General features: G+C 44.4%; 1 protein-coding gene across 4 annotated transcripts in view; it reads left to right on the forward strand.

Annotated features, from left to right (window-relative positions):
* Positions 1 to 307: 307 nt before the first annotated feature.
* Positions 308 to 21,472, forward strand: part of TTI1 (TELO2 interacting protein 1) — a 42,110-nt gene continuing 20,945 nt past the window's right edge. For 2 of the 4 annotated variants that reach the window (XM_068128895.2, XM_068128897.2), the window contains exons 1-6: positions 399 to 2,441; positions 14,790 to 15,061; positions 15,396 to 15,866; positions 16,204 to 16,446; positions 19,819 to 20,000; positions 20,129 to 20,269. In XM_068128895.2, coding sequence (XP_067984996.2) covers positions 436 to 2,441; positions 14,790 to 15,061; positions 15,396 to 15,866; positions 16,204 to 16,446; positions 19,819 to 20,000; positions 20,129 to 20,269 — 3,315 coding nt within the window. In that variant the 5' untranslated portion in view covers positions 399 to 435. Of the gene's footprint in view, positions 2,442 to 14,789; positions 15,062 to 15,395; positions 15,867 to 16,203; positions 16,447 to 19,818; positions 20,001 to 20,128; positions 20,270 to 21,472 lie in introns of all 4 variants that reach the window. The other 2 variants (XM_068128899.2, XM_068128898.2) reach the window with 2 other exon arrangements.

The raw sequence follows: 21,472 nt of genomic DNA on the forward strand, positions 1-21,472 counted from the left end.
ACAGAAATTATTCTTTTACTTTTTATTTCCTTTATGTTTTTCTTGTCCGGTGTTTATACCATATGCATATATCCATATAGGTAAAGCTGTAGAGCATTCAGCAATAATATATATTTTGGGGGTGTATGACAACATATCTTAACCATACTATTGTTCCTCCTTATGACGGATTGTACGAACCATTTGTCCGTCTATAACAAATCTAAAATTAAATTTATAAATGAACTTAGACTTGGTAACGTGTGTATAGATTATATATATATATACATATATATATACATATATATATATATATATATATATATATATATCAGTTGATATTAGAAATGTCATTAAGGTAGACCATTGCATTGGCATTATTTATATGGTTGTGAGTTCATTGCATCGCAGATTCGCATCGCATGACCGAACGCCGTCGACGGGCATAAGCGGAGGATGGAGGAAGCGTTTTCACTTTTGTATCCGATTTGCATGAATCTTACGGATGATAGCACTACGTGGGCAGACGGTGTGCCACAGCTCTCTGAGATAATCTCGTCCATGGGAGATGTTGAGCTGCAGGAGATAAAGGACTTCGTGGTCTTCCCGCTGCGTTTCATCCTCTTTCGGCTTCGGGACAGGCCCGCGTCTCCCAGACGGAACTATCTGTTGGAGCAAGCCCTTAACTGCTTGGAGCCACTGCTGCTGAGAGTCCGAGTCTCGAAAAGTTTATTTCTGCAGCAACTATTGGGCGAATTGTGCGTGGTACTCGGATGTCCTACGGAGACGTCCAATGTCTCCGAGGCAGTGAAGCTGGCCGTGGTGAAGTCCATTAAAGCGCTGCTTAGATCGGCATCGAAGGACTCGCTGAAGAGCATTTTTGATGTCTCCTACCTGCCAAGTCTCGGCCATGCCGTTTCAACGCTGCTGGCTCTGGCAGAGCGAGAAGCAGCTCGAGCTCTGCGACTTCATGCGCTCGAATGTTTACTGCTACTGTTCCAGAGTGAAGGAGATCGGGCAACCTCCGCACATGATCCAGCAACATCTACGGGCCCGCGTGCCTCTGTGAGTGCAGATAGATCCGACTTGACCTTACCACGAAGAACAGGACCAGAGGTGAATGGTAATGAATCTAATTGCACACGCTGCAGTTATCAATCATCCTGCCTGAGTGGAGCAGATCTTGTCGTTGTTGGAGATGCACTTACTCCTTTGCTTCCTGGAATTGTTATTTCGATGAGCCAAATAATTATGGGAGACGTCAAACAAGGACACAAGGTGACCCTTTTAGCTGTTCGGGCATGGATGCAGGTGGTGCTGTTGGTCCTGGATGATGATTTTTTCAAGAACATTGAGCCACAGCGTGTAGCTGAAGGTATTTCCAAGCCACAGCAAGAACATTCAGCTAAAGGTATTTCCAAGCCACAGCAAGAACATTCAGCTAAAGGTATTTCCGAGCCACAGCAAGAACATTCAGCTAAAGGTATTTCCGAGCCACAGCAAGGACATTCAGCTAAAGGTATTTCCGAGCCACAGCAAGAACATTCAGCTGAAGGTATTTCCGAGCCACAGCAAGAACATTCAGCTAAAGGTATTTCCGAGCCACAGCAAGAACATTCAGCTAAAGGTATTTCCGAGCCACAGCAAGAACATTCAGATAAAGGTATTTCTGAGGAAAATATGAATGATCCTCGTCTAGCACAGCTACAAGTCCGGCGATCAGCTGATTGGGTGCGAAAGTGTATGGATAAACTGTCTCTGCTGCTGCAATGTGTCTGCACCTCGCTGGAAGTTCATCAGGCCTGGCAAGTTCGTGTCGAAGCGGCAACTTTTGCTGGACGCCTCCTGACCACCAGTGCCACGTCTCTTGGATCGGTCTCCCAGGGTGTTCTTTTGGATCTGCTACTCGGTACTATACGAGATGATCATCCTAGGGTACGTGCTCGAGGCCAGATTGAGCTGGCAAAGCTTTTCAATGAAGCTAATCAGAGGTTTCAATTTGAGGATGCTTTGCAAGACAAGTTGTATAAGACAGCCACTCACCTTGTCCATCTGGTAAGAAGTGGAACAGATACTGAGAAACTGATGGTAGTTGGGAGGCTGCAGGGTTGCATTTTAGTGCTACGTGAACATGTATCCATTGCTCTTAATTCTTTGCCACATCTTAAGCAACTACTTCGATCACTTTTCCTTCTCCTTGCACCAGATCCAGAGCATGGTCAGCTTCTTGATGTTTCCATGGAGATTGATAAACCCAACTATTCCACAGACTGGCCTAACTTAGACTGTCACGTCAGTGACTGGCCAATGCCTGGAGCCCCACGTAAACAGTTTGCTTCCTTTTCTGAGGTTTGTGTATACCATGCAATTCAACAGGTTTGCCGTCTCCTGGGTTATTATGGTGACCTTCAACTTCTGACCTGTGAAATTTTGGAAGAACTCCATGACTCTGAACAACACAGGTTTGTTATTGTTGCTTTTGATGACATTGCTTTTTCTTTTCTTTTTTGGTGGGTGGAGAAGGGGCGACCACATTGGTGAATGAAAACTGATTGGTCAAAATCACTATTTCAAAGGAGAGCTATTTTCAAATGGATAATAGTGTTGCTTGCCCTGTCATTGGCAACTGTGACGTACAATCCCAATTTTTAAAATGCTTCATAATCACCGACCAAAGTTATATTTTTAAGAAGTCTTTTTCAGATAGAAATCGATATTTTCTTTCTTCAGACCATGTATCTACAGAAAAGATCAAAGTAATCAGAAGCTGCATTTCTAATGTGAAAAGGGCGGCTTCTCGAGACCGAGGAGCAAAAAGAGGCACGATAAAGAGGATATGGAGAGAATAAGGCAAGAAGAAAAGCAAGTTTATCCTTGACTAATTTAAATGCATTTAGAGCACAAAACATAGAAGCTCAGCAGGGATTTCTTAGTCAGCAGACAGATGACTAGAGTGAAGTCGAAAGAGCGCCCTCGCAAACCCTCCCGATTCCCACTTAAAGCAAAGTTGAAAGATGGCAAAAAGTTCTACCAGGAATGACCCAATAGCAAATTTCGAGTTTAATTTCTCCCCCCCCCCCCCTTCCTCACCTCCCTCTCCCCCCTCCCGTTTCAACCCCCCATTTTGACCCCTGTGATCCTAAGTCCCCACCCCCAGGAGCATGAACTGGGGGCCAAATCACAAAGATCGTTACATATTTAATGCGTCCTCAAATGTTGATTGCAATAAAAAGTTTAATTAAAAATGCTTTATAATGTGTCAATAATTGCATTTTTGGTATTCGACCTTTTGACCCCGCCACAGGGGGTGGGGCCAAAAATGATACTGCTCTCGCACCTTCTTTCCATGTGGTGATCATAACTACCAAGGTTGGTGAATTTCTACCCAACCACTTAGGAGGATATAGCCTGATGGTTGGATGGACGGACGGAGCTGATTACAATATTCCCCCATTTTTTTTTTCAAAAAGAGTGAGGATAATAAAGAGCATTCACCTCTCTGTCACTAAAGAATAATTTTATGATAAAGCACCATTTTAACCCTAAAATGAAACGAAATTTTAATCTTTTTCGCCTCTTCTTTCATACGTTGAAGAAGAAGCTAACAAAGTGAAGTCTATGTAGTTTCTAATGTCAATGACTCAAAGGTTGAATAACCAGCCCTGCAGTTATAGCATCCATTGACGGTGTAACGCTTGCAATTATTTCACAAAATTGGGAATGACGGTGGCACCTTGGGAGGCCTGCTTGGAAATGTACAAGTTATATGTTGGTTTAAAAAAAAAAATCTATTGTCAAATGCACTGAACAGGTATTTTTGAGACTGATTGGTGATTTGAGTACAGTTTTTTTGTATACTGAATCGAGGCTCGTGAAAGAGCTAACATTTATTTCACAAACAAATCAACCAGACAAACAAAATATACAAAAAGAGGGAATGGAAGACAAGATGGGGAGAGAAGGGGAAGCACACAACCACAACATTTGAGAGCAGGGAGAAGTGTGGGAGGGAGAGGGCTTGGGGGGAGGAGGCGTGGGAAGGGGGGGGGGGGGGGGGGAGAGGTATAAAACACAAGGGGACCGAAATTAGCGGGGGTAGAAAAGATCAAGGTTTTGGATGGGGGAAGATAAGAGATGGTGGTGAACATCTGTTTTAAAGACCTGGAGGGTGGAGTGGGATTGAAGAGAGTGAGGGAGTTTGTTCCAGAGGTGGGAGAAAAGAGGAATGAAGGAGTGAAGGTGAGCAGAAAGTCTTGATTTTGGCAAGAATATTTGGTATAATGAAAGTTGATAAATATGTGTAGGTATCTCGATGCAGAATGAAAAACAAGTCTTGCTTATGAAAGCTAGTGTCGATCTTGATGCTCTTTTGTCACGTGCTCTTTTTATCTACCATTTGGAGTTCTTGGCAAAAGGAAAACCATATGTTCTGCTTCTGCTTGGCTCATTTTGGGCTTTTTATGCCTCTGCAGCTGAAGGCAGGACAGTTTATCGGGTTTTTTGTTGCCTTGATAACTTGAGTTGGTACAACTATGGCACAACTATAGACTGTAATGCAAAGATGAACTGATTGCATTTGGGTTCAAAGTTCAAAGGGCATGTTTTGTTTAATTGAAAATCCTTCTTTTTTTATCACAATAACTTGTGCACCACATAAAAGGGATGTCAACCAAACTTGACACAACTATAGAATGTAATGCAAAGATTAAGTGGCTCGGTTTTGGGTTCAATAGGTCAAAGGTCACATGCCTTTTCCAAATACTTTTGCATACCATAACTAGAGTTTGTATCATCGGATGTGTTCTCTCTTCTACTTTCCTTTCTTTCTCTCTCTCTCTCTTTCACCCTCTCTCTCACCCTCTCTCACCCTTTCTCACCCTCTTTCTCACCCTCTCTCTCTCTCACCCTCTCTCTCACCCTCTCTCTCACCCTCTCTCTCACCCTCTCTCTCACCCTCTTTCTCACCCTCTTTCTCACCCTCTTTCTCACCCTCTTTCTCACCCTCTCTTTCACCCTCTCTTTCACCCTCTCTTTCACCCTCTCTTTCACCCTCTCTTTCACCCTCTCTTTCACCCTCTCTCACACCCTCTCTCACACCCTCTCTCTCACCCTCTCTCACACCCTCTCTCACACCCTCTCTCACACCCTCTCTCACACCCTCTCTCACACCCTCTCTCACACCCTCTCTCACACCCTCTCTCACACCCTCTCTCACACCCTCTCTCACACCCTCTCTCACACCCTCTCTCACACCCTCTCTCACACCCTCTCTCACATCCTCTCTCACATCCTCTCTCACATCCTCTCTCACATCCTCTCTCACATCCTCTCTCACATCCTCTCTCACATCCTCTCTCACATCCTCTCTCACATCCTCTCTCACATCCTCTCTCACATCCTCTCTCACATCCTCTCTCACATCCTCTCTCACATCCTCTCTCACATCCTCTCTCACACCCCCTCTCACACCCTCTCTCTTTCTTTTGTGACCCTTACCTTTTCAGGTGACCTTTAACTGAGATAAATCACAAGTGGATTAACATCTAACATGGGTGGAAGCATATCCATAAATGCATTTGTGACAAATTATATTTTATAGTTTTATTTTATTTTAATGAAATGTCCTATTTCTCGCTATTTGCTTCGAACGATGTGTACAAATTTTCTCGAACTCGGCTGTTTATTTCTGATATGTGAAACACCCCGTAACCCATGCCTGCAGAAAACAGACTTGTTGGAACGCCGGCTGAATTTTCCATCCAATCATCGTAACTTTGTTAAACAATTCTGCATGGGTAGTCGCTCCTATGTTGAAAGCTTAGTGTCAATTGTCCAAGCGGTTGCCAAGAAATTGAATTTGAAAGAGAATAAGGATGAAAAAGTGAGGGTGTAAGAAAAAAAAAAAAAGTGAAGGCCTCGGGTAAGCTCTTTTTTTTTTTTCCGATATTGATATATCGGTGGGTTCATTCTAGTATATCCAAATCGAAAAGAATTTTTTTTCTGCACAGGTTCCAAAAATATGTTATGGTCCAATTAGTGTCGGATCCAACTTCAATAAAGTGGCTTATATTGCGATTCCGTTCACGCATCATTGTCTATACCTTAAACCTATTTATTTGACTAGAGGGGACCTTTGGGGAATAGAAATGCCCGGTTGTCATTCTCTGAAGGTTTACACAACCGACTTATGAGCATTTTCATGTGGCTCGTCATGTATGCCATTTGCGATATTTCAAAATTTGATAAATTTTACATACAGGCACTAATATTTACTCTAAATATGCACCGATGGTACCAAATTGTAGATACTCATGTCCCCATTGCATATAAAACCCATATATCATGATAATCCAGCTTTCCACCCTAAACCCAAAACTTTTTTTTGCCAAAATTTTGTTTCGGTTTTGGTTTCGACAATCAAGTCTCATGGAGGAGTTTCATGGGTTAAAATTATCTCCACATATTACATGGGGAGAAAATTGTATGCGGACAATATGGCTGTTGTGGTGAAGAGTGGGCGGGAGATGCAGGAAGTACTGGGGGAGTGGAAGGAGGCATTTGAGAAACATGGGCTGAAAATGAGTATGGAGAAGACTGAGGTGATGTGGGTTTGGTAGCAGAGAAAAGAAATTAATATCAGGCTAGAGGGGAAGGAGATTAGACAAGGAAATATATTTGAGTATCTGGGTGGAACAGTGATCGAGGATGGTAAGTCTGAGATGCGGAGGAGGATTCAGGTCGGTGTAAATGCGTGGAGGAGGGTGGAGGGTGTAATGGCAGACAGAAGTATTTCAAGGAGATAGAAAGCAAAGGTTCTGATGTCTTATATAACACCGGCCTACCTTTACGGTCTGGAAATGGTGGCTCTGACAGAAAGACAACAACAGAGGCTGCAGGTTTGCGAGAACAACTGGATCAGGAGGATTGTGGGAATGTAGAGGGTGGATAGAAGGAGGATGGATGAACTGAGGGAGGAGATTGGTGTGCAGATGAGCTTGAAGTGGAGATTGGTGAGGACAGAGGAGAGTGGAGGAGTATCGTGGTCAATGCAGGACAGCCTCCACGCCCTGTTCCCTTTCCGTCTGGTCTCGTGCACGCATAACACTTCCAACCTCCTTCTCTACATCATCTCCACCACCTCAACCCTTCTTCTCCCCAACCCCCCACCATTGATCTCACATTCAAAATACCTAGCCAACCCTCGCTTCTGAACCACTGCCTTCCTTGCGGAGCTAGTACTATCTTGCCTAGTTTGGGAACTTAATTACATGTGACAGCAAAATGCAATACAGCATGGTGGCTTCACTTAGACTTACCTTTGTTTTAATGACAGGTTTAGAATATAATCAACTACAAATGAAATAATTTCAAGACATTCTTTGTCAGAGAGGTCAGATTTATCTCTGATTGGTTTGGATCTAATATATAAAGCTCTTTCTAACCATTCACCGACTCGCTCGTTTTCATGCTTAGTACTTTATAGGTGTGCTAGCAAGCAGATTTTTGTAAACTGATGTAATTTTTAGTATTGCATGTAACTTGATATACAGTTGGACCTCTGTTTTTTGGCATCGTGATTAGAACAAAATATTCGATGTTGTTTTATTTGTTCAGTCGATGACATGTTTTAGTCGATCTAAATTCCATCAATATTGATATTCACGTTCAATATTGCTAGGAAACCTGGATATATAGACAGCTTTGTCCAGGAAAGTTGAATAACGCAAACACAAGGCCCTACGTTCGAAAATCATTGACATATGGATGACATTCCCAAAATTAATTTTCCATAACGTCAAAAGAAACGATCATTTGATTATTCCTTGCATTTTTGCGTCACTGGTGGAAAAACCACTGCCCATGGATGCTGCCGACGAAGAGAGGCAGAGAAGCTCAGCTGGGTGAGGCTTGCTTGGACCCGCCCTCTTGGACCAGTCAGGTGAAGATACTCGGAGAGAACACAAAACGGAATTTAATTTCTGCAACAGAATTTAGTTTTTTTGGAAAGGGAAAATACTGGCTCTACAGTTTGCAGCGTTTTCATAACCTTCTGCAGGATATGGTGAATTTATCCCTTGAATAGCGTTTTGTCTACCCTATAAGGCATGCCTTCTCATTCTACTATATAAAACAAGCATTCTGAGTATTGCGCTGCAATACATGTCCCCTACCAAAGTTCAAAGTGCCATAACTTTGTCAAAAATGATCGAATATGCAAATTTATGCACGGTTGATGCTGGTTTTCAAACTTGATCTGAGGTATGCTGAGACACGTGTGTCACGCCTCGCCTCGTTGATAAGCCGACAAGGTCGCTCCGTGGAGCGGCCTGCACGTATTGCACTGTGTGAATTATATAATTACCAACTCACGGTCTGAGGTACTAGCGATTCAAGAGATATCCATTTTAAAAATATTTTTGTTTAATTTTGGCGAAATTGGCGAAAATTGGCGAAAATCTCGCGAGATCTCGGAGACGGTGGGAGGGATTTTCGAAGCTCCACACGGTCTCCACGTTTTTCGAAGTTAAGTCTGTTCACAATTGTATTTTGTCGAAACTGTATTTATCTTTCGGTGTGTGAAGTTATTGTGTGCAACTTTGGTTGTTTCTCGGTGTTTATCTTTCATAAATTGATCGTCTGTTTGCCGTGTCGTGTCTTGAGGCCTTGTACAGTGTGCACTGTACAACCTTGAGGCTTTGTTTTTCTCTCAGCGGTCCGTCGTTTGTGATCCAATAACTTTCGTTCTCTGTATTCCCAGGCTTTTCACCCATAGCCAACTTCCTTGTGTAAATCTCAACTCAAAAAAAAAAAAAAAAAAAAAAAAAAAACATTTCCTTCTCTGTTCTCATTCGTTTATTCATTCTTATTCGTTCGTTCGTTCTTCGACCACGTGTTTCTCCCCCATTTCCCCAGATAGTTTTCACTCATTAACCTTCAATGTTTACACTTTCCCCTCAAGTTATGTATTCCGTCATATTTTATAACACCTTTTTCTTCTTCTTCTTTAAAAGGCTGCTTTCGACTTGCTCACCAAATCAATTCATCCCAAAAAAAATATCCATCTCCTATAGTGCCTTTTTTCTACATTCCCTAAATTCTCCTGCACTCCATCCTCCATCCAGCGTCCTTAAACGTATTTTTAACTCGAAGGTCACAAGAAACTCATTTTGCAATAAATGTTCGTTTCCCATAAATTGTACACTTTCAAAAATCCAATCTCACCCCTCCCCTCCAAATCTTCCCCATAACCCCTCCCCTCCAAATCTTCCCCATCACCCCTCCCCTCCAAATCTTCCCAATCACCCATCCCTTTCAAATCTCCCCCCTTGCCCCCTCCCTCCTAAACTACCCCCTCACCCCTCCCCGCCAAGACGCCCCCTCGCCCCTCCCCTCCTAGACTCCTGCCTCACCCCTCCCCTCCAAATCTCCCCCATATCCTATCCCTTTCAAATCCCTCCCCTTGTCCCTTCCCTCCCAAACTCCCCCCTCACCCCTCCCCTTCAAATCTCCCCACCCTCATTGCTTCTCAATTTCCCCCCTCTCACTCCCCCTCCTCAAAGCGTCCTCCCCGCTTCTTCCCCCTTCAAACTCTCACCTCCATCTCCCCCAACCTTCTGCCTCGCTCTTCCCCCTCCTCAAATAACACCTCATTGTGGCTCACCCAATCACCATCAAACCTTTTGTCCGCCCCATCCTTCCCTTTCTCCGAGCTATTCTGAAATCTCTGACACACCTTCAACAGCTCTCCCTATCTCTTCCACCTCTTCCACATCTTACCCTACCCCTCCTCCCCCCTGTTCTGTATCTGATGCTCCCCCTTCCTCTTCATTAACGGTATGGACCTCAAACATCCGGGGCCTTCGTTCAAACTTAACTGATCTCTCCATACAGGTTGCTTCTGTCAAACCAGACGTGATCTGCTTAACAGAAACTTTCCTCCTTTATGATGTCTCTGATTCATTCCATAGTATCTCTCCCGGGCTACTCCCTCCTCCGGTATGATAGACCTGAGCCTCGTCCTGGAGGCGGGGTTGCTATCTTTATCAAAAACTCTCTTCCTCACTCGCCCTGCACTGCACTCTCTCCACCTCACCCCCAGGAATACCTCTGGCTACGGCTTCCCCTTCGCTCCCACCTCTTGTTCATATGTGTGTTGTACCGTCCACCAAACAGTGATGACTCCATCTACATCTCACTGTCTGATGATATGGACCAACTTCTATCTACTCATCCCAACTCTCTCTTCCTCATATGTGGTGATTTCAATTGTCACCATGCCAGTTGGCTGGGTGTGGGTACCTCTCTCACCAGCCATGGCTCTTCAGCAAAGGACTTCTGCGACTCACTGGGACTGACACAATCTGTCAATTTCCCGACCCGGATCTCAGTCAACGGAACATCTTCTCTTCTGGACTTGGTTATGACTAACTTCCCTGAAAATGTCTGCTGCTCTTCTTCTGCTCCGATCGGATCATCTGATCATGTCCTTGTTAAAGTGGACATCTCTCTGACCATCCTCAGGGAGCCTGCTCAGCGTCGACGAGTCTGGCATTTCACTCAGGCCAACTGGCACGGTCTTCAAGCAGCCATCAATCATCTGGACTGGTCTCCCATCTCTACCACCTCTGACATCAACTCATCCTGGGAATTCTTCCAAAGTAAATTGCTCTCTCTCATGCACAGATTTATCCCATCTCGTCTTCAGTTGTCATACCCTTCCTCCCGTCCATGGTACACGGAATCTTGTGGTGAGGCTGTTGCCCAGAAACAACTTGCCTTCGTCTCCTGGAAAGCAAATCCAACGGAAGGAAATCTCATTTCCTTTCACAAAGCCCGAAACAAGTGTGTGTCCACCCTCAGGAGAGCCAGGAAACAATATCTCTCCGTTCTCAAGGCCGAACTCTCTTATCTGTCTCCCTCTTCCAAATCCTGGTGGCGTCTGGTCAAATCCGTTTCTGGTGTTTGTTCCCCCTCCATCCCCTCCCTTACCTCAAACGGCTACACAGCTGACTCCGCACGTGAAAAAGCTGAATGCCTCAACTCTGTGTTTGCCTCTAAATCTTGTGTCCCAAACCCATCCCTCTCTGTACCCACCATACCCAGTCGTACCCTGCTGCTCCTGGACTCCGTGTCCTTTCCTCCTGACAAGGTGGAAAAGTTTCTGTCAACCCTCGACTCTGATTCTGCAACTGGACCCGACGGCATCAGCCCACGGGTCCTAAAATCCTGCTCTGCTGCTCTATCTCACCCTCTCTCTGTTCTCTTCACCCTCTCTTTTGCTCAAGGTCAACTGCCATCTGCTTGGAAATCAGCCAACATCACTGCTTTGCACAAAAAAGGTGCAAAAACAGATCCCAGCAACTACAGACCAATCAGCCTTCTCCCAATTATCAGCAAAGTCATGGAATCCATCATTGCTTCGGATATGAAATCTTTCCTCTTCTCCAATGGCTTGATCTCTGATCATCAATTTGGTTTCAGACCAGGTCACTCTACTCTGGACATGCTGCTTCTGCTGTCTCAACAATGGATGGAGGTCCTCAATGCCAAACAGGAAATTAGAGCTGTCTCCCTCGACATATCACGTGCCTTCGACACGGTCTGGCACCCCGCTCTGCTCACCAAACTCTCCTCCTTTGGTATCCATGGAAATCTCCACGCATGGCTGGCGGACTTCCTCTCTAGTCGTCGTCAACGTGTGGCCCTGAATGGGTTTCTCTCATCTCCTCTTCCTGTTCAGGCTGGAGTTCCCCAAGGCAGTGTTCTGGGCCCCGTGCTTTTTCTGGTCTTCATCAATGATCTCTCTGACTCTCTCGAAAATCCTCTCTATCTCTTTGCTGATGACTCCACTCTCTGCCGCTCCATTCCTCTTCCCTCAGATCGGCAGTCTGCTGCCTCCTCACTCTCTGAAGACCTGGACAAAATCACAGACTGGTCAAACAAGTGGAACATGTCTTTCAATCCTGACAAATCTCACACTCTTACTATGTCTCTCCGAAAAGATCGACTGGACAACCCTCCCATCTACTTTCTCAACAATCCTCTCCAAGAAGTTCTGTCGCTCAAGATTTTGGGTCTCACTATCTGCCATGATCTTTCTTTGGAAAACCACATTTCCAAGCTGGCCTCCAAAGCCAGTCGCCGACTGGGCATCCTCCGTCGTGCGAAGTCCTTCCTCGGCACACCTGAGCTCCTCACCACATACAAGGCTTTCATCCGCAGCTCAATGGAATACTGTTCTCCCCTATGGGCCGGTGCTCCTGCCTCACACCTAGCTCGGCTTCACGCTGTTGAAACCAAAGCTTTCAGAATTATTGGAATCTCCCGCGATGAAGCTATCTCTGAGGGCCTTTCACTCACTCACCGCAGGCAGGTAGGTGGTCTTTCTGTCTTCTACCGACTCCTCTCCGGCCTTGCACCCCCAGCTCTCTCTGTGCTCTGTCCCCCAAATATTCCTACAGGTCGCACAAGATCTGCCAGCAACCCTCTGATGGTTAAACTGCCGAAATCTCGGCTCTCTGCTCACCTTCACTCTTTCATTCCTCTTTTCTCCCGCCTCTGGAACAAACTCCCTCACTCCCTTCAATCCCACTCCTCCCTCCAGGTCTTTAAAACAGCTGTTCACCACCATCTCTTATCTTCCCCCATCCAAAACCTTGATCTTTTCTACCCCTGCTAATTCACCCCAGATCCACCTTGTTTGAAATTCCAACTTCTTTCCTGGAAGTCCTGGCAGTGTCCATATGTTTTCTACCTCTCCCACCGCCCCCTTCCCATGCCCCCCCCCCCAAAGCCCTCGCCCTCTCTCAGATCTCTCGATGTCTCCATGTCTCTCGGTCCCTGCTCTCAAATGTTGTGTTTGTGTCCTTCCCCCTCTCTCCCCATCTTGTCTACCGCTCCCGATGTTATATGTTTTATGTGTCGGTTTGTCTTTCTGTGTGATTAATGTTCGCTCTTTCACGAGCCTCGATCTTGTATACAAAAAAAAAAAAAAAAAAAAAATTAACGATATCTGCCAAACCACGTGCCCTATCGCAAATTCCAAAAGGACATTTTAGTGCTGAACAGATCTGTGAAGTTTCCCCTCAATTGGATCAAAAATGAGGGAGGAGCTCAGTTTTAAAGGTTCATGCTTAAAAACGTCATAACTCTGAAACCATATGATGCATGACGTCATGCTCGCTGACTTTTTTGTTCGTCATGGGTATGCGATTCTGCCTGCAAAGTTTGGCCTCGATCTGTTCAGCCGTTGCAGAGAAAAAGGGGTTTTCGTGTTTTCACCAAAAACAATATGGCGCCCGAACCACGTGATCTGTGACGTCATAATTACCATTAAAATATTCTACAGACCGAGTCCCTCCTACGGTGAAAATTTTATCTCGATCGGTCCTATTATTGCAGAGAAATTGGTTTTTAAAGGAAAATAAAACTTAAAATGGCACTGAGTTAAGGATCATCAGAATTATCAGAATTACCAAAGTTCAAAGTGCCATAACTTTGTCAAAAATGATCGAAACGTCGTGAAGTTCGAGCTTGACCTGTAACTTATCATGAGGAAACCATGTGCCAAGTTTGAAATCGCTAGCATTAAGCGTTTAGAGAAAAAGTCCGGAAAACTGTTCTTTGCGTGACGGACTGACGGAGGGACGGAGGGACGGCGTGCAAACCTATAGTTAGGTTTGTACACCGGTAGGGGACTAATAAGGTAAACATCTCTGGTGGTGGTGGGGAGCCGACATATGATCTTCGCCTGTACGGCTGGGCTAATCTCGACCAAATTTTTAATTCTTGCTGGGGTTACCCAGATGGGATGGGTATTACCAGCTTATTAAAAGCGTGCAAAATGATCAGACAGAATCACTATATCTCTAGCAATCGATGACACAGTCGTTACTAATATTGATTCAAACAACACATCAATAGGAAAGACGCTAACTTAACATGACGATAACTCGAATTGGCTCTGTTAATGATGTTAATGATGTGCAACTTTGGAACAGCTATAAAAAATATCACAATTACTCTTTGTTTTCAACTTTGGTATCGAAATTTCAGATCTACCCCTTAAGCTTTGTCTTTGACTTGAAATCATAAACTCGAGCTCTTAGCATTGCTTAGCAACCCGTTATGTAAGCAATATTTTTTATTTTGTAACGTTAGACTTTTGTAACGTTAGACTTTTTTTTTGAAAATTACTACACTGTACCTTCAAACGGTTAAATAAAGAGCTCATTTTGTTCACTAATTGTTGATTTACTTGATTTGTTTAGCTGCTTGCAGAATGCAACCACTATCCACTTCATCAAATATATAAAGCTTGTATATATATTATGTCTGCACGTAAGATAGAGGTACCCCAGTACTTGCTTGAAATCTGCAAGTGTGTCCGACTCGTACAAATTTGAGGCACGTGGCAGAGGGGGAAAAGGCAACGTGATGACAATGGGGCAGTGGGATGGATAAAAGGAAGGCAATAACAGAGACAGAGAGGTTAGGGGAGAGAATGTATAGAATGTAATAAGAATGTCAAAAATTCAATCCTTTTTGCATATGTAATATGTAGTTGACCTGTAACATTTTGTTACACATGGTAGGTAATGCTATGTCTCTTGTTGGAAGGTTTGCTGTGCACGTTAAAATATTTATCAGTATTATTGGCATTATTTAGTAATTCTGATGCTTAAAAATTTATATTATTTAATAATGTTGAGATAAAAATGATCATTGCTTCATTTTATTATTTGTGTAATTGTGCTGAATTTGATGTTGTAAGATTGAGATTTTACAAATAATAGTGATTGTCTTTGTAGAGTGGCAGCTACAATGGTGCTCGTGGAGGTTATCGTGGGTGCAGCAGGGTGTGGCTTAAGCTATGTTCTGTGGGATCGTCATGAGGCAAGACTGTCTGAAGGAGAGATCAAACAGCTGTCCAAAGCTCTTGTTGAAGAGTTCACCAGTCCTCAGCACTGGCAGCTGGATGTTTACCAAGAGATGGGACATCTGAAATGTGATGACAATGCATGGAATGGACGAAGACTAATGGCCATTGCTGCCAAGCCAGCAGAACATTTGGGCTCAGTAGGTAATAAAAGCTTTGGGATATCTGCCCCTAAGACTCAATTTAAATTGCTATAGCCCTTGGCAATATGTGATTTTTCATATGAGAAAACTTGGCTCAGCTGTACACACTTCCCCCAGACAACTCCCCCTTCACTTCCCCTCCTTCCCATTTAGGTAGCATATTCAGGTTTAATGAATGTCATACATAGTCCTCGTTAAACAACACTGATGTGAACATCAGAATTGAGCCTTTCCATGTGACAAAATTTGGTTCTTGAATATTTTCCATTGCTGTTTTTCTGGCGGGCGGGGAAGTAACAAAGTTTTTTTTTTGTGTGTGTGTGTTTTGTGCAAAGGACACTTCGGCCCAGCACTTCATACTGTAGCCTGGCGGTTAAGAGTTCAGATCGAGGGTCTGGCTGCATTCGCAGGTGTACTTGGCCCACAATTCCAACCGCTGCTGCAGTCTTGTCTCTTCCCTCTGCTCGAGAAAGCTGGTGAGAGTAGCCTGGCAATCAGTCACACAGCAAGGCTTGCCCTTCGAGCCATTGCCCGTGCTCTCAGGCTACCCTCACCGCGGCATCTGGTTTCGGATAATGTGGACTATCTGCTTGATGCTGTCTCCACGGGACTGCGCTTTGGAGGAACAGGGGCTGAAGGCCAGGCGGCCCTGAGAGTTCTACGTGCCACGTTGCAGCGCAGCAACCGGAGGTCCCTGCCCATTCTGCGACACGTAGCACTCGACATGCTCTCTGCACTTGATGTGCACCACTCGACTCGTGCAACTCTCTATTGTTCTGCAATTCTTGCTCTCGCCCAAGCACTTGGTAATCACACCCTTTTGTCAAACATCATTGTATATTAAACTGAAGCAAAATCACTCCAAAAGTAAGTTACCTGTTTCACCACTAGTCCTTGTCATTGTTTTTTTAAAATAGAATGTTGCTCATAGTGATGCAGAGGAGACGCAATTGACTTTCAGTACTTGAAATTATGGTTTTGCTCTCAATGTGTTCTTGTCTATTATTTGTTAGCATGAAGGTAGCTTGTCTAATGGCGGCAGACTTTGTGAAAGGAAGGTTTTAAATATTTATTTGAGATTGGAGCAGTTAAAATGACAGCTCATCTCGATTCCATCTTCACATTCTTAATTCCTTGTGTCAGAGAGGTGGTTTGCAGCTCCAACAGATGCTTCAGAAGCTTCACACAATCCTTCGACCAGTTGCTCGGATCAAAGCATTTCTCCCTTGCTATCCAGTCCAATTGACGATGCCAATGGATGCATGGAGGATAGGTCAACTGTGCCTGTTTCGGCCAAAGATGTAGAGCGCTTCTTCCTGGAGTATCATCGGAATCGTCGGCTAGCTCAAGGAAAACCTGAGTCTGGAGATCCATCCGCCGTCACAGGTACTAACAGACACTTGCTAACTGAACATTTTCCACAATACTAAGTTAGTCCTGGCCAAAAATATTGGCACCCTTGCACTTTCTTCAAATAACTCAAAATTTTCTCTTAAAATAAGTTGAAATTGACAGAAGTATTTGGTCTCCACAATTCTTTATTAGGTTTACTCTCCACTAGGGCATGCCCGTACTATATATATGCCCGTACTATATATCTATCTAAAATTATATCCCCCCCCTCTATTTACATGAAATGGTTTGGTCCATTCGCAACGCCAAAGCGAACGGCGAACGGCTTGCGAGTACAGTGACAATCCCCCCCCTCTATTTACATGAATGGTTTGGTCCATTCGCAACGACCACAGAACCCCCCCCTCTATTTACATGCAATGGTTTGGTCCAAAGCGAACGGCTTCCGGAGTTTGGTAAAGAAATCGCCATCGCGTGCACAAACGCGCAGGAAAGCGAATGAATCGCAAATTCGTTTTTATTAGTTTTAAAACGTAGTTTAACGCCAACATAGTTTGCAAACGTGAAATAAATGAATACGCTCTCAAATGTGCCATCCGAGGCAGAGTGTGTCCTCCACGTTCGGCACACGCGATCGTTCGCTGCTCTCTGATTGGTTGAATCGTTTTTTGGACATAGCTCGGTAAGTAATTGTCCGATTAATATGAAACCTTGAAAAGGCACATCCTCGGGTCCCCAGCAATATACCTGGCAAGTTAAAAGTATATCGGACCCGTGGTTGTCGAGAAACAGCGGTCACAGACAAACAAACAAACGTACAGACGTACAGACAGACAGACAGAGATTACTGGAATTATAGATAGATGAAATGGAGAGTAAACCAATTATTACTGCTAGTTTTTCTTATTATTATTATTATTTCACTGTTAATATTGCAGAACCTTTGTTTTTTGTATTCAGCATTTAACATATCCTTTTAAATCAGAAAATAAAAAGAAATGGCATTGACAATTATTGACACCCTAGACTTAATATTTGGTAGCACGGTTTTGGACAAAATAACTGCAGTCAAACTCTTCTTATGGCCATGAATGAGCTTCCTACACCTCTCTACTGGCAGTTTGGCCCACTCTTCTTGTGCAAACTGCTCCAGTTCTCCCAGATTTGAAGGGTGCCTTCTCCCAACTTCTGTTTTCAGATCTCCCCACAGGTGTTCATTGGGATTTAGATCTAGACTCATTGCTGGCCACTTCAGAACAGTCCAGCATTTTGTCTTGAACCATTCCTGGGTGCTTTTTGAAGTGTGCTTGGGGTCATTGGCCTGCTGCAATACCCATGACCTTCGACGGAGACCCAGCTTTCTGACACTGGATTGAACATTGCACTCCAAAACGCCTTGGTAATCTCCTGATTTCATGATGCCATGCACACATTCAAGGCACCCAATGCCAGAGGCAGCACAGAAACCCCAAAACTTCACTGAACCTCCTCCATGTTTGACTGTAGGGAAGGTGTTCTTTTCTTTGAAGGCTTCATTTTGTTTTCTGTAAACATAGAGATAATGTGCTTTACCAAGAACTCTAATTTGGTCTCATCTGTCCACAGTACATTCTCCCAGAAGGATTTTTGCTTGTTCAGGTGTATTTTGGAGAACTCCATTTGGCTTTCTTATGTCTCTCTCTCTCAGCAGTGGCATCCTCCTGGGTCTCCTACCATAGAACCCCCTTTCATTGAGTTGGCGACGGATGGTGCGAGTTGAAATTGTCGTACCTTGTGTCTGAAGGTCAGCTTGAATCTGTTTGGCAGTTGATTGAGGTGCTTTCTCCACCATTCAAACAATCCTTCGCTGCAATCTTCGATCAAGTTTTCTCTTGCAGGCACGTCCTGGGAGGTTGGCTACAGTTCCATGGGCCTTAAACATCCTGATAACATTGCGTACATTGGACACAGGAACATCAAGGTCTCTGGAGATGGACCTGTAGCCTTGAAATTGTCCATGCTTTGCCACAATCTTGTGTCTGACCTCCTCAGACAGTTCTCTGGTTTCCTTTCTTTTCTCCATGCTCATTGTGGTACACACAGTGACACAAAACAGCAGAATGACTCCTTTTCTCCATTCAAACTGGTTGAATGATTGATGTTTATATTGCAGTCACCTGCAACTCACCACAGGTGAGTTCAATTCCAAAGTAAAGGAGAATCACCTGCTTGAAATCTAATTATTTCTGACAACTTCTAAAAGGTGCCAATAATATTGTCCGGGCCACATTAGGATTTCTGTGTGACATAAGCTAAGATTTTGTAATTTTTTCAGCTTTTTTTGTTTTGTTCCACTGCAATCCAAAGAAATACATATGTGGATACCAAAATCTCTCTATAATGCAAGCAATCTCTATGTGTCTGTGTGCGTGTATGTCTGTGACCGCTGTTTCTCGACAACCACGGGTCCGATCTAAGTGAAACTTGCCAGGTATATTGCTGGGGACCTGAGGATGTGCCTTTTCAAGGTTTGCTATTAATCGGATAAGTGGTTACCAAGTTATGGCCATTTATTTAGCAAACACATACGTTTTGTACGTGAACGAAGGAACAGCGAAGGACGAGAGCGAAGGAACGGCGAAGGACGAGAGCAAAGACCGAAGGAACGATGAAAGTTTTAATCTTTCTTTGCACGTACGGTCAAGCTACAGCGAAGGAACCGCGTGTGTTTGTTGTTTCAAACACATACGTTTTTTGTTTGCACGTACGGCCATGCACGTGAACGAAGGAACAGCGAAGGACGAGAGCGAAGGAACGGCGAAGGACGAGAGCGAAGGAACGGCGAAGGACGAGAGCGAAGGAACGGCGAAGGACGAGAGCGAAGGAACGGCGAAGGACGAGAGCGAAGACCAAAGGAACGATGAAAGTTTTAATTTTTTTTTTGCACGTACGGTCAAGCTACAGCGAAGGAACCGCGTGTGTGTTTGTTGTTCTCTTCTCTTTGTGCTTTTCCTTGCGATTAAATGGCAAAATATGTTGGCGCTAATTGAAGAATTGGCCATTAAAACTAATTTGCGATTAATCGTAACTGTGATATGCGAACTTCCGGACAGTGAGGCCTTATTTTTGGTACGTATGTCAACGTACGTATGTCCACGTACTTACCTCCCCGCACGTACGGGCACGCACTAGTTTTTTTTTTTAATTTCAACAATCTTCTGGAAGAAATGGTGCATTATTTGAAAAAGTGCAAAGGTGCCAATATTTTTGGCCACGACTGCACACGCGGTGTTTAATTTATCTTGCTCCTGCACTGCTAGTTCTTCACACGTTGCTGCCCTTATGACCCCACTTTGTCTTGCTCTATTTTGTTGCGAGGAGAGCGATGTTTGCATGATGTGACTAATCTTTCCTGCTGTGCTGCAGAGGTGGAGGGAGAAGTGCAAGATGTAGCAACAACAATGGCCGGGATTGGTGAGGTACCAGAGGTACCAGATTCTGGTTCAGAAGGGCCCTCAGCACTCCCACTGCACGTGTGTTTGGGCAAAGAACTGCTGGAGAGAAGTACACACCTTTTACCACACCACAATCTGACTGTTAGACTTCAGGTGGGAACTTGGAATCAAGCACACATGCCATTTCATAAGTGAGCATCTGTGGCAACTAGACTGAATTGCCCTTCATCCCTTAATGTTCATCTTTGTTGCTTTGCATTTATGTTCTGTGAATGGTACAGATGCTTGAAGTGGCAGGTTGTTGCGTGCGAGTGCTGCGTTCCCATAAGGAGGACTTGCTGCCAGCAGCTAACCAGCTATGGTTTGCGTTGGTTCCTCGCCTACTTGCAGATGACTCTTGTGTGGTTCTTGCTGCCTTCAAGGCCAGTTTATTTGATTGAGCAAAGTTTGTGGACAGGAAAATGCTTGTTGTGGGTCTTTTTTGTTTTGTTTTTTAAAATTATTTGCACTGACATTTATGGGACAAAAGTGTAGGGCATACACTTGTCATGGTTGAAGGATACATCCCAAAGTTGAAGGATACATGCTATATTAAGGCTCGTAACTTACTTTTAGAGTGATTTTGATTCAGTTTAATATACAATGATGTCTGATTGGTATTGGCTTACCAATAGCCTGGTATTGGCTTAGCGGTTAGGGTGCTGGCTTGGGATCCTAGAATCCTGGGTTAGAATCCCGGTCGATCGCTGAATTAGCGCCAGGGGGGTTGACTCAGCCTGTCATCCTTCCGAGGTTGGCGAATTTGAGTACCAGCTTACTGGGATGAATGACCACGGTGTGTACCCCGATTTAGAATAGGTACGCTGTATCCCTGCGTGACCAAGAGCGTGACAAAGGGTTGGCGTCAGGAAGGGCATCCGGCCATAAAAACATTGCCTCAAACAGGGATCCATGATTGTCATGGGGCCCGCAAGGCTAAGCCCCGCTCTAGCGGGGAAAATGGCCTTAAAACGATCATTCATACAATGATGTTTGACAAAAGGGTGTGATTACCAAGTGCTTGGGCTAGAGCAAGAATTGCAGAACAATAGTTTTTTTTTTTGTTTTTTTTTGTATACAAGATCGAGGCTCGTGAAAGAGCTAACATTAATCACACAAAAAGACAAACCGACACACAAAACACAAAAAACAAGGGGAGCGGCAGACAAGATGGGGAGAGAGGGGGAAGGACACAAAAGAGAGGGGGAAGAGGGGGAAGGACACAAACACAACATTTGAGAGCAGGGACATCGGGAGGACTTGGGGGGAGGTGGGAGAGGAATAAAACATATGAACACTGCAAGGACTCTGGGGTGAATTACCGGGGGTAGAAAAGATCAAGGTTTTCACTGGGGGAAGATAAGAGATGGTGGTGAACAGCTGTTTTAAAGACCTGGAGGGAGGAGTGGGATTGAAGGGAGTGGGGGAGTTTGTTCCAGAGGCGGGAGAAAAGGGGAATGAAAGAGTGAAGGTGAGCAGAGAGCCTAGACTTTGGCAGTTTAACCATAAGAGGGTTGCAGGCAGATCTTGTGCGACCTGAAGGAATATTGGGGGGACAGAGCACAGAGAGAGCTGGGGGAGCAAGG

Source organism: Myxine glutinosa, chromosome 9 (genome assembly GCF_964187855.1).
Source record: "Myxine glutinosa chromosome 9, kmMyxGlut1.1, whole genome shotgun sequence".
NCBI lineage: Eukaryota > Metazoa > Chordata > Myxini > Myxiniformes > Myxinidae > Myxine > Myxine glutinosa.